Source organism: Palaemon carinicauda, chromosome 36 (assembly GCF_036898095.1).
Source record: "Palaemon carinicauda isolate YSFRI2023 chromosome 36, ASM3689809v2, whole genome shotgun sequence".
NCBI classification, from domain to species: Eukaryota; Metazoa; Arthropoda; class Malacostraca; order Decapoda; family Palaemonidae; genus Palaemon; species Palaemon carinicauda.
Window position 1 is genome coordinate 31,602,827 of NC_090760.1, and position 19,077 is coordinate 31,621,903.

At 33.1% G+C, this 19,077-nt stretch overlaps 1 protein-coding gene across 1 annotated transcript in view; it reads right to left on the reverse strand.

Annotated features, from left to right (window-relative positions):
- Window positions 1-9,060, reverse strand: part of LOC137628554 (zwei Ig domain protein zig-8-like) — a 21,767-nt gene extending 12,707 nt beyond the window's left edge. The window contains exons 1-3 of the mRNA XM_068359706.1: window positions 9,046-9,060; window positions 8,315-8,416; window positions 1,906-2,014 (exon numbers count right to left, since the gene is read on the reverse strand). Coding sequence (XP_068215807.1) covers window positions 1,906-2,014; window positions 8,315-8,416; window positions 9,046-9,060 — 226 coding nt within the window. The remainder of the gene's footprint in view (window positions 1-1,905; window positions 2,015-8,314; window positions 8,417-9,045) is intronic.
- Window positions 9,061-19,077: the final 10,017 nt, after the last annotated feature.

Genomic DNA, 19,077 nt, shown 5'->3' on the forward strand with positions numbered 1-19,077 from the left:
TACCACTTCCTACTATATGCATATTAGTTATTTATAAACAATTGGAGACTTGCTAAATATTGTATGAATTATTATTACAACTAATTTATAAGTATTATCATACTTCCCGAAATCACTTCGTCCCGATATAATAAATGAGAACAGATGCTCCCACTAAAGGTTGAGTAGGAGATGAATAAAAAACAGTGAAAAGAGCAAGCAAAACGGGAATAAAAAGGTTGGTAAAGAACTTTCTTAAACTATAAAACCATTCTAAACACTCGAATTTTGTTCATAAAATCACCCAGATCTCCCTGAATTGCAATGTTTTAAATCTTGGTCTAATTTTGCATTTGCAGTGTTATATGTAGAACTTCTTTCCATGATATAGTCTCATAGGATATGTGGTTTCAGAAAATTGCATTGAATATCATGACATGGCCTTTCAAATAAGGGTGAGTAAAGGTGAATTCTGCAGGAACGTTAGTTTAACATTTTTCTTTGTTGTTCGGACTCTTTAGTATCATGATAAATAAAGCTAGAAGTATGAACGGAACAGAAACTCCTCGACAATCTTCAGGATTCTATTAAAATGCCAATATATGATTTCACATAACCCTTGAATAATCTGTGAGATAAACTGCCTCATTGACCTAGTCAAGAGTATAGATTTTGAGGTTATATATCTAATATATTCATGTATATCAGGAAAATATACATAACTATTCCTCAGTTGCCTAGAATGAGCAAATTTTAATCTTAATTTCAAGTTGCTTTAATTTAGGCAGTTCAACATTAGTGAGAACGGCCACTTACTGTAATCTCCTGCCAGCTTCCTCAGCTTAGATTTGTCTCCAGGGAAGCTGAGTGTCTCATCAGAAATAATTCAATGTATATACATTCAATTTTCTTCTTTATTTCATTTTTCAGCTTGACTCTTCGAAGGGCTATTATTTAATCAAGTAAAGTACCTATCAGGATCTACAGTTTTAAAGGAAATCAGAGTTGACTGGAGTTCTTTATTTGCTGTAAGCGCTGTGCATTTTCTTGTTTATTATTCTGCAACTTAATCTTTGGTTTATGACATAAAATAGTCGTATGTTATCATCTTCTGGCTGTTACAATCGTTTTGGCTCTTTCACCTCGTCAGAAATGATTGCTGGGTTATTCATATGGGTTCCATGAGGTGTAATATGCAAAATTTTCATTTTTTCCACGCCAAACATGCTCCAATACAATCCCTTCAAAATAATCTAGACAGGGAACTGAATATTATCACAGCTCATGTTTTCTCTATAACTACCCTCTCGTCTGAAAAATTCACTTGAAATACATTTATTTTGTTTTTATGGATAACTATATTCATTTTTCTCTTTCTGCCATTTAATAAAAGTAAACAGAAATTTTCATGAACATTATCTCTGCGATAGTGATCATGAAAATTCTGTCTTAGAAATGTGGGATTATAGATGAAAAGATACCCGACTTTGATAAATCCATAACATTGAATTGTTGAATTATAATACTGACTAATCTTTCCACTAAGAGAGTTAACGATGTGTTACATAAGTAATGATAAATATTGAAGAAAACCCCGTATAGAGATCCTTTTCTATGTATTGATATTTTCCTTACTTTTTTTTTCATATAAGAAGTTTCCTTAGAAAATATAAATCTCACATAATGGTTTATAGAGAGTTATTGACAGCCATGAAACTATCTAAATGTATTAGTATCAAGAATATTTCCAAGTAATTAGATACAGCTATATAAACATTAGCAACTAAAAGAATCTACACTCCATTAATAATATTCTCTAATATCATGCGAATATGAGAGACCTAATTAAAATATGAGAAATTGAACAAAGACGTCACCTGGTTAAAACTTTTCTTGGCCAAACTTGACTTTGGAGTAGCTACTTACCTACGACTTTCAGGGTGAAAAAGTATGACGTGAACGGATAGGTTGCTAACTGGCATTCGTAGAGACCTGCGTCTGTCAGTTTTACCTCTCTTATCGAAAGTTCCCAGTGCTGAAAAAAAAAAAAAAAATAATTGGTATACATCATTTAGTTGATTTTCTGCAGATGGACAGATATTGAATAAATAGTTCAGAAATACCTTTATATAAAGACTAAAAACAACGGAGCAACGTTGTTAATATCAAATAGAAACATACGCAATTTAGCTTGGCTTGTTCTCACTTGCTAAGGAGACAGATAGCCTATATTTAAAAAAAAAAAAAAAAATGAGTTCGAAGCTTCAAAATCTCTCTCTCGTGCAATTCTGTTCAAAACATAATGCCCTTTCGTACATGCTAACGCAGTAGTTATAAAAGTCAATTTCTTCAACCCATATGTTATGAAATGTGTTACAAATGCTTTACGTGGAAGCATTGATCAATAGAAATAAAGTAAATAAACTGGGAATAGAGACTTCATAGTATCAAGGATAAAAAGAGGATTAAGAATACAGACGGCTTAATATATATATATATATATATATATATATATATATATATATATATATATATATATATATATATATATATATATATATATATATATATATATATATATATATATATATCAGCCGTTGATAGTCCACTGCCGGACAAAGGCATCATACATGTTATTCCAGTGGAGTCTGTTTATGCTCATTTTATGACAGTTATACCCTAAAAAATTTCTTAGCACGCCAATCCATCGTATTTTCTTCCTTCCCCTGCTTCTTTAGTAATCTATAATGACCCATTATGTTATTTTTTTTTTTCATCTATTATCTGTCCTTTTCATTATACGTCCTGCCCACGTTCCTTTCTTTTTCTTATTTGTTAGAATATTCTTTACTTTAGTTTGCTCTAATGTCATTGTTGTCATTGTTCTGTCTCTTAGTGTTAATCCCATTATCACAGTACTTTAAATTTTACTCTGAGCAGTTTCAAAAAGTATATAACAATCTCTTTAAAGTTTGACGAAGTGGAATTTTAAATGACAGTCCAGACTTTCAGATTGGACAATCTTCACGACAGTTTGTTATGCTATGAATCTTTGACAATCTGCAAATATGAAAGACACACTCCAATGTCTAACCTCCTTTGACAGTCTCCGAAACTGTGACAATGTAGCAATACATACTGACAAACATCAAAAGGATTTTGACAAAAGGCTATTTACTTGACAAATCATACAATTTATGTGAAATTCATCATAAATTCTGTAATAGAGTGTATCAGAGCAAAATGATTTTAACCTAATACAGGTATCTAACGTTAAATAAAATTTACAACGATTACTGTTTATTGTATATTGCTAAACTAATTCCAACCTGGCGATTAATGTATTTCATAAGATGAGTGCTACTGTGTTCATATAACAAAGCACATAGTTCTAGAGTGACCACAATTACAGCAGTTTCCAAATGACTAAGCAGAATTTGTTCTTGATAACCTTGTAAGGTCATCCCTTATCGGCGAGCTTTCTGTGCATTACAGGTACGTGCTACATCATTAAGCAACAGTTTAAGTCATGCCTCCATCTTTCAAAAGCAGTTCTCAATTGGAATGAGGAAAAGAGAGAATGGTTGTAGGTATTTAAAAGATCTCGTCGGGAAGCTATCAGCAATATGACTATGGCACCGAGCATTATACACGATGATAATTGGATTGAATTAATTGAGGATAATATCCAAGTTGAATACAAAATAATCAAATTTCTCCTTGGTAACACCATGTGTGTGAATCTGAAAATAAACTAGTCAAGCTCCATCATAATTCGCAGCAAGCAACGTGATGTTACCACTTCTCTGTCAGCCAACCTTTCCAGGTTGTGATTGCACCATAGATGCTCTCCCATAAGTCCTCCTTGTGTATAAATTATATCCCATTTCGTCAATGTATATCCTATCTTCCTGCAAATGTCTTGGGTACATGCCATGTGCGTACGTTAGACTTGTATCCTCGACACGTTCGGAGTTTCTCTCCTGTGTTACGTTTTCACACAATTGAAATCACATTCCAAGGCTCTTGCAACCGTGGAATCAGATACACGAAGTTCTCTGGTAAATTCATCTCGCAATATTTGATTCAATTCCCTTAAAATCATGGTTGGTGTACTTTCTAGCAGCCACACCATAAAGTCTATGGACTCACTGTTTAGCTTCAACTTTCATCATGAGGTTCTGACTTCTCTTGCTTTAACTTTCATCATGAGGTTCTAACTTCATCTTCATGTTGATACATCCTAATGATTGGGTACGCTACTGTCTGATTGACCCCAAGTTCTTTGGATGTCGTTAAGAAATCTTCACCGTTACCATACTTCTCTATCATGCGGTTGCAGTTAATGTCGCAAATGGTACGACAATTCCTCGGCCTCCTCGAGCTGTAAGTGCTGGATGTAAAAAATCTATATGATCCGTAGTCAAGACAGTATGGTACTGAATGTCTCCTTCTACATCACGTTACAAAGCTGCCTCACAGAGGCTACAATAAAAAATACCTGTCAGGTTGCTAAGACTTACGATGATAATTGTGATGAAATGTCATACTCAAATGCTTTTGTCAATCTTAAAACCTAAATTGTCTATTACGAAACGAACAATTGTTATTACTTTTTATCTAATTATCATTAGGATCCTAGAAGTCTCATTTGTTGTCCGGTCTGTCAATCTATTAAGCAGCATGTGGAATTGAAATAGGAAACTGTCAAAAATATATATGTATTTGCCATTCTGTTATGAAGATTGTCAATTTGAATTGCGGAATGTTCAAATTAAAGTGCAAAATACTATATTTTTCAATGGCTCTATGAATTGTAATTAGCTTTTGTTCTAAGGCTTTAGTAAGACTGTAAGTTTATAATGCATAGGATAAGTTAATTGTTAGGAACTTCTGATTAAATACTTTTCCTTATAGAAAATCTTTTGATTTTTATAATCTTATTTGTTTACATAAAGTTCTCCATCTCTTGTTTATCCTTTTAATTTTAGTTTTTAATTTTATTCTCATATCCTGGAGAAACTCGTCCTGTTTGTTCGAAGTACCTAAAGAATATTTATTAACAATCTCTGGAGGTTTGCCCATAACCTCTTATCTTTTGTTGCTGCATTTTCATTAAAAAGTATCTTAGTTTTACTAGTATTAATTTACATTCATACATTTCTGCTTTCCCTATATCATCTTTTGCTATTCATTCCATCATTCACTGAAAATAACTATGCCATATGATTCCCAATTAATATAAATTCCTATATCTTCCCAATCAAAATTCTTAAAAACTTCAAGGCAGGCTGTGAATAATTAAGAAGAGATAGGGTCTCCCTGTCTAACACCTTTTTCAATCAGAATTTTCTCACTATCTTTATGTAGTTTTGGGATAGCTGTACATCCTGTATAACTATCTCTAAGTGTTTCAATATAAGATTCATCTATTCCTTATCTATGAATAGATTTCATTATTGCTGAAGATTTGGTCAAATATTTCTCATAAATGTCATATACATAATAGTTTGTCATACTCTGTTGATTTTTTCATTAGCTGTTTAATTACATGGAGATGGTCAGTTTTGAATACCTACTCCTAAAGCCTGCCTGCTCTCTTATTTGATTAAATTCTAGCTGTCTTTCTATTCAGCCTAATGTATTCTTCGTCACTAGTTTATACATTACTGAGAGCAAACTGATTGAACTGTAATTTTTAAGGTCTTTTATGTCTCCTTTTTTGTGAATCAGTAAAATGATTAAATTTTTCCAAGCAGTACTTATAGAGCATTCTTCCTTACATTTTTTAAAAAAGTTAAGCGAGTTTTACTACTATGAAATCTTCATCCATCATTAAATCAATTGTTAGGCCATCATCTCTTTGCTATGTTCCGTAATGTTTAGTACCATACTGTATATATTCATCGGTAATCAGTAACTTAGTGTGCTTGATTTCTCTTCATCCGAATGAATTCCTAAATCTTGATGGGCGAGGTTTGGCTATGTCCTGAAACTCACAAGGAGGGTGACAAGAATCTGTGATTGAACAATGAAATTTCAAAAGGCATGAATAGCAATCGATTAGTTTTATAGATTTTGAATAAAAAGAGTACCCACACCTCCTGAAATACATAGCAGTAATGTCATCTTCCGAGAGGGCTACTAACTATTTCAAGGCCGATAACACCCTCCTTTTTCAATACAATTAAAGAACTAGGTTTCTGATCAATGTGAAACCAAAACCACCAGATTTTGAGACACTGACGTAATTAAGAAAAATTGATTGAAGCATCTACTCTGCATTACTCTTTTACTTTATATCGAGAAATGTCATCTCAATTTTGTGGGCAAGGTGCGAACAGAAATTAAGACATTGCCACCATATGCAGAATGACGTGTGCCGACCATGATGTAGGGCCCCGTGACGTTTACACCACCTGCCACGCCCCCTTTCTTTATGATTATCATCATATTGGTACAAGAGGTTATATATATATATATATATATATATATATATATATATATATATATATATATATATATATATATATATATATATATATACGTATATGTATATACTTATATATATATATATATATATATATATATATGTATGTATATAACGTTATATATATATATATATATATATATATATATATATATATATATATATATATATATATATATATATATATATATATATATATACTGTATATATGTATATATATATATATATATATATATATATATATATATATATATACATATATATATATATATATACATACATATATATATATATATATATATATATATATATATATATATATATATATATATATATATATATATATATATATATATATAGCAAACAACTATTCGTAATCAGTCGCGTATTAAAACGTACATAACTATTCCTTTATACTGTTTAAAAGTTTTATCAGTAAATATGAATCATCGAAGAAACTATGGGGGCGTGTTTTCATATATATATATATATATATATATATATATATATATATATATATATATATATATATATATATATATATATATATACATATATATATATATATATATATATATATATATATATATATATATATATATAGTGCTAATACAAATAAATTTTAGGCAAATTTATTCTAGACAATTTGCTTGTAGATTCATGATACTTTAGATAAATTGTTTTAGATCAATTGTACATTAATCAAATTGTTTCAGACAACTCGCCGGATACCATATAATCCGTTTCATTTCGACAGAGGAAATAAGGAAACAAACTTATTTGGCAGAAATGCTTGATTTTTTGTTTCTTTACAATTTTTTTATTCGTTGTTCCATTCAATAGTCTAAATAACTTACATTTTTTAGTAGAGTTGCACATATATCTAATTACCAGCTATTGCCAATAAAACATAAGTGGAATGCTTCTATCAGTAAGCAATATTGTTAAACATCTAACTACTGGTACTTGACTGAAAATAGATATGCAACGATAACATTAACAAATCCACGTAGCTATTGCCACAAATATTCCAATTTTCATATGTTTGCACGTCTTTGCTTGGCCTTCTTTAATCAATATCATTCTCCACCCAAGATAGGACGAAGGAGAGCCACGCATTGGCTGCTGATGACTCAGCAGATAGACCTATAGGCTCCCCCAAATCCCCCCTTCCTTAGCTAACTAGGATGGTGAGGTTAAGGCGACCAAAGGCTCTAACGAGTTTAAGCAGGAATCGAACGCCAGTCTGGCGTTAGTCAGGGATGTTACCACTAATTAAGCACAGGCAGTGTTGGTTTCTTGATTGGCTTCACTGAAAAGCAGTTAATCTTGCTTATTTTTTCCAAGTTTAGAATTTATTTTTAATCAATATCCCGGTGATTCCATTTTCTGGTAAAATATAAATACTCTTATATGTTGTAAAAGCATTGGGGGAATTTAGGGTTTTGACAGGCACTATTCCTCTAATCGTTACCTATTACTAAAACTAATATAGTATTTCTTGAAAGTAATCTAAGAGAAAAATTATATTTTGGATGTATTTACTGGCTCTAAAAGGTGTATGTATTTTTTAAGGGAAAAATCTAACTACGAATTACAATAAATCCGTCGTTATTGATTTTTTGCCTATTTCCAGTAACTAGAAAATAGAATTGATAAATTGCTTCTACCAATAACATTTCAATCAAACGACTGCCGGGTAATCCTTATGAAAACAATTAACCTTATCATATCATGGAAATTTCCCCCCCCCCCTCTCTCTCTCTCTCTCTCTCTCTCTCTCTCTCTCTCTCTCTCTCTCTCTCTCTCTCTCTCTCTCTCTCTCTTGATATAATATTTCCTTACCCCTTGGTGTCTGCCATGAGCCACAGAATACCGAGTCTCTGAGGAATAAACCTGGTCTCCAGCTGTCAGGAGGATGTCTTCATCTTTTTTTATCCAAGTTACCTGAAGAAGAAAAACGAAGAGAAAATATAATTCCACAAATTTTGCAATAAAGTTTTGCAACAACGAATGAAGTTATTACGGTATTATGATATCTGAAAACCTATTTATAACCCTGACATAATTCAATGTTTTAATTAATCCCCGAGGAGAGTATTAAGAAGAGGTAAGAGAAAAATATGTTGAAATACAAGGGTCAATGTGTAATTAACTCTTATAGTCTCGTTCCCTGATATTCTTGGATACTCATTTTTATTAGAAATTTCATATAATATACGTAATGAGATCACCCAAAGATGATAAAAAGGAAAGTGGCTTAGTCATCCTAGGGCTCCAAAACAAGACGGGATTCTTTAATCATTTCGAAAAAATTTAACCTTCAGGCTTTCAAGAGAATTTATCACAAAATATTATGAAGGCATAAATTCAAAGGATCACCTATATATTTGTAAATTTTGAAAGATTTGTTTTACCTTGTTATGATATCTAGTATTTATGTTTATTATTTCTCGCACTTTGTTAAAGACCATCTTGCTTAGATAGGCTGTTAATCTTTTTACTCTCGAATCTCACCAAAAAATGTGTCTTGTTATAAATTAACAGTATTCTACCTGACAATGTCACATATTTACGAATAGTATTATCATTATGTCTATAAAAATAGCAATTGACTGATAAGGAATTAGGGTTTTAGTCTAGCGGGATTATAAACGAAGTACATTCCGGAAATTCGCTGTAATGAATAGGAAAATAAAAGAAATAATTTGAGGAAAGATATCTCCTATCATCTTAAGGACTTCAAGCACAGAAGGGAAGAGTGAAAGGACTAAATTGAAAATAATAGAATTAAGCAGTACTCTTCATACAGAGAAACCTGCAAGATAAATAAACTGCAGGAATAACACTCAAAAACACTTGATCAATTCTTCGTTTCCCTTTTCCTCCTGTCCTGCTGCAAATAAACATATATATGTATATATATATATATATATATATATATATATATATATATATATATATATATATATATATATATATATATATATATGTGTGTGTGTGTGTGTGTATATGTAATAAATGAAATGGTTAATTATTACATGTTTAAAACACATGACGTAATATGTCATTGTGGATGAAGATGCTAGCGTGAGATTTGCTGTAGTCATATAAAATCATAAACAGGATGTGCTTTGCAGCCTCGGCAATGTAACATTTTTCTCAAACGTCAACACAAATGCATAGCGTGTGAAAGATTGTGTCGTCACCGGATGCAGGTGTCTTCCGAGAAAGAATGTAAAGTTTCCATATTGTGTTTAAATGTTAAGAAAACTAAGCATACGATATCTGTGATATCGATAATTTAGGCAGTTCATATCTATACTTCACCTGAATTGGTCATCCGACCAAACCAGCTCCACTCCTGTGATGGAGATGTTTAACACTGTTGTTTTTAGAGAATAAATACTTTTTAAAGTTACTCAGATGAACTTCATTTTCAAGACTTAACATCTTAAACAACACATACTCAATGTGAGGTTATAAAAGTAGCACACCAATAAATGGTGGCAGCGGTAAAACACCAATAAATGGTGGCAGCGGTTAAACTCTACGAATCAGAGAAAGATCTTCAAGTAATTATAATAATACTCTAAGAATTAGAGGAAGATCTTCAAGAAATCAAAATAAAGTTGTAAAAACCAGAGAAAGATCTTCAAGAAATCAACGTTAATGAATCTACAATTTTGACTAAGTAACATAGTCCATCGAAATCTACAACATTTAATGAATGTTATACATACAAACTGATGAACTGGATCTTCAATCAACATCCTAGGAAACCCAAGGCCTGACGTTCAACGTTTACAAAACATATCCAGGAAGCACTACATTCAACGAAAACTTGGACGATACATCGCTAACAAACATCAAGAGAGAGAGAGGATGTGACGACATCACACAGAACCATATATAAGCTAAGTACAATGTTTTAAATTCATTTCAGTTTGGGCAGTGAAGTGTAGTTATCACGAGTCGTTAGTCGATTATTACTGGGGTGAGTGGTTTGCTAATCTTTTATTTTCCTTTCATTAAAGGAAACGGTGTTCAACTCCGAATTCTCATCTAGAATTTTTTCTCTCTTTGTGCTAATTCCTTTTTCTTTCAGAAATTTACAGGAAATATCTTTGTGTTCGGTTCTCTTTCAGAAATTCTCGGGAAATGTCTTGGGATTAGTAACATTGTTTTGTGGGAATTTTATTATAATCTTTGTCAGTGGGTACTTATGCGTTTACGCAGTGGACGTCTGTATTCATATAGATATTTTGATAGAATTGTAAGGGGTCGAAGAGATAGGAAAAGAAATACAGCAGTCATGACGCTCCCTGTGAGCCCCACCCCTGGACCTAGTGGCGTAGGACAGACTAATCCTCTCCCAATTGTGACGCTTGTAAATGCCAGGTCTGCAATCCTTCCTTTTCAGGGTCGAGTCAATGGGTTCTTGCCTCAAAATGGGGAGTCATGGATTTCATCCGTCGATGCCCATTTAAATGCCAAACAAATCGTAGACCCTTTTGTACAATTACAAGAAGCTAAAAGTTTTATAGATTTTTCTATGTGGGATGCGAGTGCATATTTAAGAGGTGTTTCATTTCAAGAAGCAGTTACCTGGGATGATTTCAAAGTTAGGTTACGCGCGGTGTATGGGGGGGAAGAAGCCTTGGATGTAGTATTAACGTTAAGAAATACACTTAATCAAGCCACTTTTAATCGGCTTAATGTTATTGAGAGAGCAGCTCTCATAGCTGATAGGCTTAATGAATATCAGGATATTTTAGGTAATTCCACTTGGGTTTCTAGAGATAACATCTCCGTGAAAGATTTTTTACGATTAATGTATTTAACTTGCATGACACTTATGTTGCCTGAAGCTTTAGTGCGGTGTTTTGATAAAAAGTTAACGCCTGCAAGTACGGAATTGGATGTATATAAACAGATAAAAAAACACATGTCTAAGTGTCCAGATCTCGATCCCGTGTTAACTCAAGTTTTTGCAAAGAGTGAAACAAAGCCACAAACAGTGAACGTAGTTAATAATAGTCAAGTAGCGGGAATGACGTGTTATAATTGCAAACGTCAAGGTCACTTAAGCGCAGACTGCAGAACGAAATTCTGCTCGATTCATAATAGTTCGACTCATTCATACAATCAGTGTTACTCGCGTAAGACACAACAGAATCCCAAAAATACACAGTCAATTCCACAGTCAGTTCCATATGGAAATAGAAAGAAAAATCCTCATTTTAACATTAAGAAGAAACAACCAAATGTCAATGCAGTTCAGAGTCCGAAGCAAACAAACACTTCTTCGAATATCGCTGAGCCTGGGTCGTCAAACCAGACCTCGCAAGGTCAGACTAATTTTCAGAATGTGCAGAGCAAAGCAAATACCACATAGTTAACTCCAGAGGGGAAGAGAGTGATGTTGGGTCAAGGTCATTCATGTCAACATCAATAGTATTGAATAATCAATTTAATGTTTTATCAGACAATTGTGAGGCAATAGATTTTCCTATGAAACACACTGCTGAATTAAGTAAAACAGTGCATGCTCCCGTAGATTTGCAACGAATTCATACAATGATAAACCAAAATGAGTTACGACCAACCTTATATGCTGTAAATCTAGAACACAAATCCTTTACGTTATTTTTTGACTCTGGTAGTCCACGTAATATCATGGATTTGAAGACACATCATTTGTTGTTTTCGAACTTTCCGATTGAAAAATCCGGAGTTAGACTCTCGGGTATAGGAAATAATGAATTAAATGGCATAGGCATAACTCATGTTCAATTCAAAGTCGGTAAACGCACGTTTACCGATACATTTGTTGTTGTACAAAACATTGATATGTATCCAGCTGTAATTATAGGATACCCATCTATGGGAAATCAAAACATTATCTTAGCCCCTGCCAAGCACGGCGTGTATAACAAAGGGAAATTCTATAAGTCTTCTAATACCTTAAAATCAGTTTTGGATAAAAAGGAGACGACAAATGTAACCGTAATGTACGTTGAAGAACCAATAACTTGTCTCACTAATAAAGAAATAATATACGCGACCCAGCAGAATTCTCGTTCACCCGTAATATCATCTTGCACCCAATCTATCGAGCCAAACGTACCTTCGAATTTAATAGTGCAAGTAAAGAATACATTACCGGGATCTGAAATATTAATCATTTCCGACACTTTGAAAACTAACGGATTGTCTGTCACACAAGCTATTTATACAGTAGGCTCACATCAACATTGTAATATTGAAGTCTGTAATCATTTAAATAACACTTTAGTAATTCAAAAAAATCAACATATCTTGGATGTAGAAGTTTATAAACTTCGTATTCTTACCGTTGCTGAAATCAATCACTCTCAATCAGTTGCGGATGAATCCCTTTTGCAATCTATTAAAAATAAAATCAATAAAGACATTCAAGACGAAGAAATTCAGCAGAAAATTTTTGGACTTTTAACTATATATCATGATGTTTTTTCCACTACGGATGGATCCTTAGGAAAAACAGATGTGCTCGAGCATCAAATAAGGTTAAAGGATAAGCAGAAAATTATCTATGCACCCTCGTACAGACTCCCTATGAAATTCCAGAATGAAATAAATGATGAAGTAAGTAAAATGCTAGAAGAAGGAGTCATTAGGAAATCAAACAGCCCTTATAATTTTCCTTTAATAGTTGTACCGAAAAAAGATCGAACATGGCGTATTTGCGTCGACTTCCGTCGTCTAAACGAGGAGACGATCTCTGATCGATTCCCAGTGCCATGTACTGACGATATTTTATCTTTGTTAGGTCAGAATAAATATTTTACCAGTTTGGACTTACTTAAAGGCTTTCACCAGATATCATTAGCAGAAGATAGTATCCCATACACAACCTTCAGCACAGCCAGGGGACATTATGAATTTTTACGGATGCCTTTTGGTCTACGTTGTGCTCTTATAACATTTACAAGAATGATTAACATAGTGTTTGGAGACTTGTTAGGGGATATATTGCATGCCTATATGGATGATCTTGTAATCTTTTCCAACACCTTAGAAGAACATCTACATAAGTTAGAACTAGTACTACAGAGATTAAGACAACATAACTTAAGGGTAAAGATTAGTAAGTGTGAGTTTTTCAAAACAGAATTGATATATTTGGGTTTCATGGTGTCAAGCCAAGGTCTTAAAGTAGTCCATGATAAGGTGTCGGCTATACGTAATTTTCCCATACCTACTAATGTCAAAGGAATACAGCAATTTCTGGGTTGTAGTGGATATTACAGGCGTTTTATACGCAACTATTCAATAATAGCCGCTCCTTTAACTGATCTTACGAAGAAGGGCGTAGATTTCATATGGTCTGAGCATCATCAACAGGCATTTAATACCTTGAAAGATGAACTGTGTAGTTCTCCTATCTTAAAATTTCCTGACTTCGGTAAGGAATTCTTCATTGCAACAGACGCCTCAGACTTAGGAGTAGGAGGGGTATTGCTTCAGCAATATGATATACAATTTTTCCCGATAGCTTTCTATTCTCGAAAATTGAGAACTTCCGAAAGTAAGTATGCAGTAATAGACAAGGAAGGGCTAGCTATTGTTAATTCACTAGTGCATTTTAAGTTCATAATTTACGGTTATCCCGTTAAGGTTCTTACTGACCATAAACCACTAACCGAGTTCTTTAAAGGCTTCAACCACAGCCCTAAACGAACTCGGTGGCATTTGATCATTCAAGATTTTGGCGCAAGAATCGGGTATTTACCTGGGAAAGCAAATATCATTGCGGATGCATTATCACGCAACCCCGTGTCATCTTGTACGGAGCCTTTAGCTGAATTAATAGATATATCAACATCCATGCCTATTGTTAAAACGATATCTGAACAAGAAGATTTAGGCTGGAGCGCTGAATTATTACAGACTGAGCAAAGGAAAGATCAGAAAATAGAGACAATTATAAATGCTTTGAAAGGCAATCATGAGGAAAAGGGATATATAAAGTATAAGCAGCAGAATTATATAATCAAAGATAATATTCTGTGTAGGACTGTGACAAGGAAAACCCGCAATACACCACATGTAACTAACGACCAGGTAGTAGTACCAATCTCACTTATTTCCACTGTCCTGAATTGGTTGCATTCAAATCCATTACATGGACACCCGGGGTTCTTATTAATGTCACAGAAAGCCAAATCATTGTTTTATTGGCATACGATGCTTACAGATATAAAAGGACACATAGCTAATTGTCGCACATGTCAGGAAAACAAAGGGCATGCGAAAACACCTGTCAGCCTAGGGGCTTATCCCGTGCCCAATCAACCCTTTGAAAGATTACATTTAGATTTGTTAACAGGATTTTACGAGTCAGACAGAGAAAATAAGCACCTCTTAGTAATTATAGATGCTTTAACTCGATATACAGAACTAATAGCGCTTAAAACTAAAACTGCGATTGAATGCGCTAGGAAGTTTTACGAGTGTTACATTTGTAAACATGGAATTCCACACATGATAATCTCAGACTCGGGTGGTGAATTTAATAATCACTTTCTTACCTCATTGTGTGAATTCCTTAGTATAAAGAAAATAAATACCATGATATATCACCCAGAGTCGAATGGGCTAGTGGAAAGAGCAAATGGAAAAGTTTTAAATATATTAAGAGTAACACTAGGGGGATCAGACCCCAACTGGGATATTGCAATACCGGCGGCACTGAGTACTCTGAATCATTCATATCATATATCAATTAAAATGTCACCGCATGAAGCATTGTATGGTACCCCAGTTAGAACGCCTTTCCATGTATTAACGCCTACAACTAATCTATCAAATCCTTTAAAAGAATGTATAAATGCAAGCAAAAGTCGATATGATATCCTTCGAAAGAACTTAGAAGAATCACAAATCATAATGAAAAGGAATCATGATAAAATAGCGAAGCCAACTAAAACATATACCGTGGGTGATAACGTGTATATACAGATCAATGTGTATGAAGGACTCTATTATAAACTAACACCTAAGTTTGAAGGCCCATTTAACATTTTGGAAACATTAACGGCCAATAGGTTTAGAGTTCAAAACGTATCCCAACCCACGGATGAGAGAATAGTACCATTGGCTCACATAAGAAATAAAAAAAAATAGAAAAAAGAAAAAGAGAGGGAAAGAAGTGAGGGAAAATTTTTTTATTTTATGTGATTAAAAGTTTTCTTTTTAATACAGGAGTAATTACATATATTTTTCTCGTTACATGTTTCCAAGATGAATTTTTTGTTGTTGGGAGTGATATTGTTCGCTCAGACATTTTTTCTCGTGTGGGATGAGCTCTATAACTAAAAGTATAGATTTTAAATATGGCACTATAGTTGAAAGACAAGAAGACGTTTTTATTACATCGAGCAACGTAGTTGTAGAAGTGAATATGCAAGCAATTTTTCTTCCAGAGAATGATGTCACTAGCTTAAAAACTGCCATTTCAAGTTTTTTTTTCTCATTGGATGAGTTGCATAGAAGACGTTTTCATTTGACTACAGAGAGTTTGCTTGGATCGACATTAAAAGTTGCAGAGATGCTATCTGATGACTTGAAAAATAAGACTTACGAGACAGAATCTTTGGCTTATGACCTTTTGATGTGGACTGTAGGACACGAACATAAAGAAAGACGAAATCCCTTTATTTATGCTGCATTAAACATCTTTGGGTCTATTGCAAGTTTAGGTTTAGGAATTTCCAATCGTCTTAAGATTAGTAACCAAAATAAGAAAATTGAGTTCTTGACTCATGAAGATGAATTGATTATGTCAGAACTAAGGAATCAGTTAGCTTCGATCAATCAAATTATGGATTTAGTAAATGAACATTCAAATAATATCATTCAGATTATGGAAGTACAAGATTTGTTGGCAATGTTAACGTGTTATGATTCAAAGATACATAACAGAATTGCACATTTCATTGAGAAATCCAAGGATTATGTAGAAGCTATCACGTTAGCAACTAAAGGTATACTGTCGCCCCATTTGTTGCCTATAAATTACTTAAAGTTAGTTCTGGAGAACGGAAGGGATAAACTAGGCTATGTTCCTTTGTTAGGCGAACGTAGGATAGAATTTTATTACAGCCTAATTACAGTAAGCGTTGAAAATAACAAGATTAGGATTACAATTCCCTTTGATTCTTCTGATGCCTGGCAATCTTACAGAATATCACCATTTCTGACTTTCATGACGAATCACTCAAATCTAGTAATATCCAGTTTGACAGGACACGTATTGATTTCCCCAGACAAGGCAACATATACGGTCATTAAAGACTTAAATCAATTAACTCACTGTTCAGACGCAATGGATAGAAAAATATGTCCAGCTGACTCATTTGAATTCCATAAAAACTTAATGGATTCATGCGAGTTAGGTATAGTGCTAGACGGTGCTCTCTCCCATACAAGTGAAAATTGTCTGGATAAGCTTTATCCCTTTGACAATAATGAGTTCAATTACAGACTGAACAATGGCTCGTGGATACGATACGACAAGGACGGCTTCAATGTATCATGCCCGGACGGATCCACGTCATTTGCACACATCTTTGTTGCAGAAGATGGTTGTATCGGGACTTCCCCTAATTCCATGGTTACCGGGCTAAGGACACTCATCAGAGAACAAGCCTACTTCGCGAACTTCACATGGACGTCTACAATGCCAGCACTACCTCTCCCGTACAACAAACAGGTTGCCAAGCGGTTGATGAAATTGACCGAGATGGACCACCTGTCACCGACTTATAAGGAATTTCTTCACCCCATACTACTAGCAGGATTAAGCGTAACGGTGATGATATTTATCGCTGTGAACATCCTTGTTTGGCGTAGGTTACGGAACAGTTGGAAGCTAAAACAGAACTTTTCGCCATGTCCAGACAAAACTCCTTATTTAATTCAGTTTAAAGCTGTTTGAAGTGGCAACCTCATTCGCTAAAGGAGTAAAATGCTGGAAATTGTGTTTGTACGAAAAGCTGTTAGTACGCTAGTAATATGTAATTGAAGAAATTATCTACATTGCATTGTTGAAAATACATTTAAAAAAAAAACATTTAAAAAAATATAAATAATTTTTTCTCTCGGCATCTAATAAAATATATAAGCCGGAATGTTAAAAGAAAAGAGAAAAAAAAAATAAAAATAACAGAATCTATGGGCATCTAATAAAATATATCAGCCCTATATATAAATATATATATATATATATATATATATATATATATATATATATATGTATATATATGAAAATACGAAATATACACTTAAGTCCTGACTAGTTTCGTGATACTTCCTCAGAGGACTGAGGAAGTATCACGAAACTAGTCAGGACTTAATTGTATATTACGTATTTTCATTTTCCCTGTGGTTCTTCTGCATCTGAGCATCACGTTTTCCTGTGATTTTTACGCATATATATATATATATATATATATATATATATATATATATATATATATATATATATATATATATATATATATATGATATGTGTGTGTACGAAACCGTGGTACGTGTACGTACCAGGAATTCGTGTTTGTGCACTAAAATTGAATCTTTACCAAGGTAACAAATATTTTTATTAGTTACCGTATTGTGTTAATCTATGTTTCTGACAAAGGTAACAATTATTCTTTAACAAGTTACCGAATCATATGTATATCAGTATTTTTTTTTTTTGGTACCATATAATCATTTGCTAGCAATGTACCATATATATGATCTGTATTTATCATGCATTTTTTTTCTTTGCTTTGGTAATATCTTTTCATATGCATTATTGTTATTATTTTTTTGATGTGCCTATTTGGACATTCGTCCTCATTTGCTTATGGCTAAAGTTAAACAAAGAATAATACGTATGTCCAGTCACACCTAGTGAACATATTTTGGCTTGTTGTTAAATTTTTTTTTTTTTAAATTGAGATAGCAGGCCGAGCTAATGTAATAAATGAAATAGTTAATTATTACATGTTTAAAACACATGACGTAATATGTCATTGTGGATGAAGAGGCTAGCGTGAGATTTGCTGTAGTCATATAAAATCATAAACAGGATGTGCTTTGCAGCCTCAGCAATGTAACATTTTTCTCAAACGTCAACACAAAAGCATAGCGTGTGAAAGATTGTGTCGTCACCGGATGCAGGTGTCTTCCGAGAAAGGATGTAAAGTTTCCGTATTGTGTTTAAATGCTAAGACAACAAAGCATACGATATCTGTGATATCGATAATTTAGGCAGTTCATATCTATACTTCACTTGAATTGGTCATCCGACCAAACCAGCTCCACTCCTGTGATGGAGATTTTTAACACTGTTGTTTTTAGAGAATAAATACTTTTTAAAGTTACTCAGATGAACTTCATTTTCAAGACTTAACATCTTAAACAACACATACTCAATGTGTGGTTATAAAAGTAGCACACTAATATATATATATATATATATATATATATATATATATATATATATATATATATATATATATATATATATATATATATATATATATATATATATATATATAAATATATATATATAT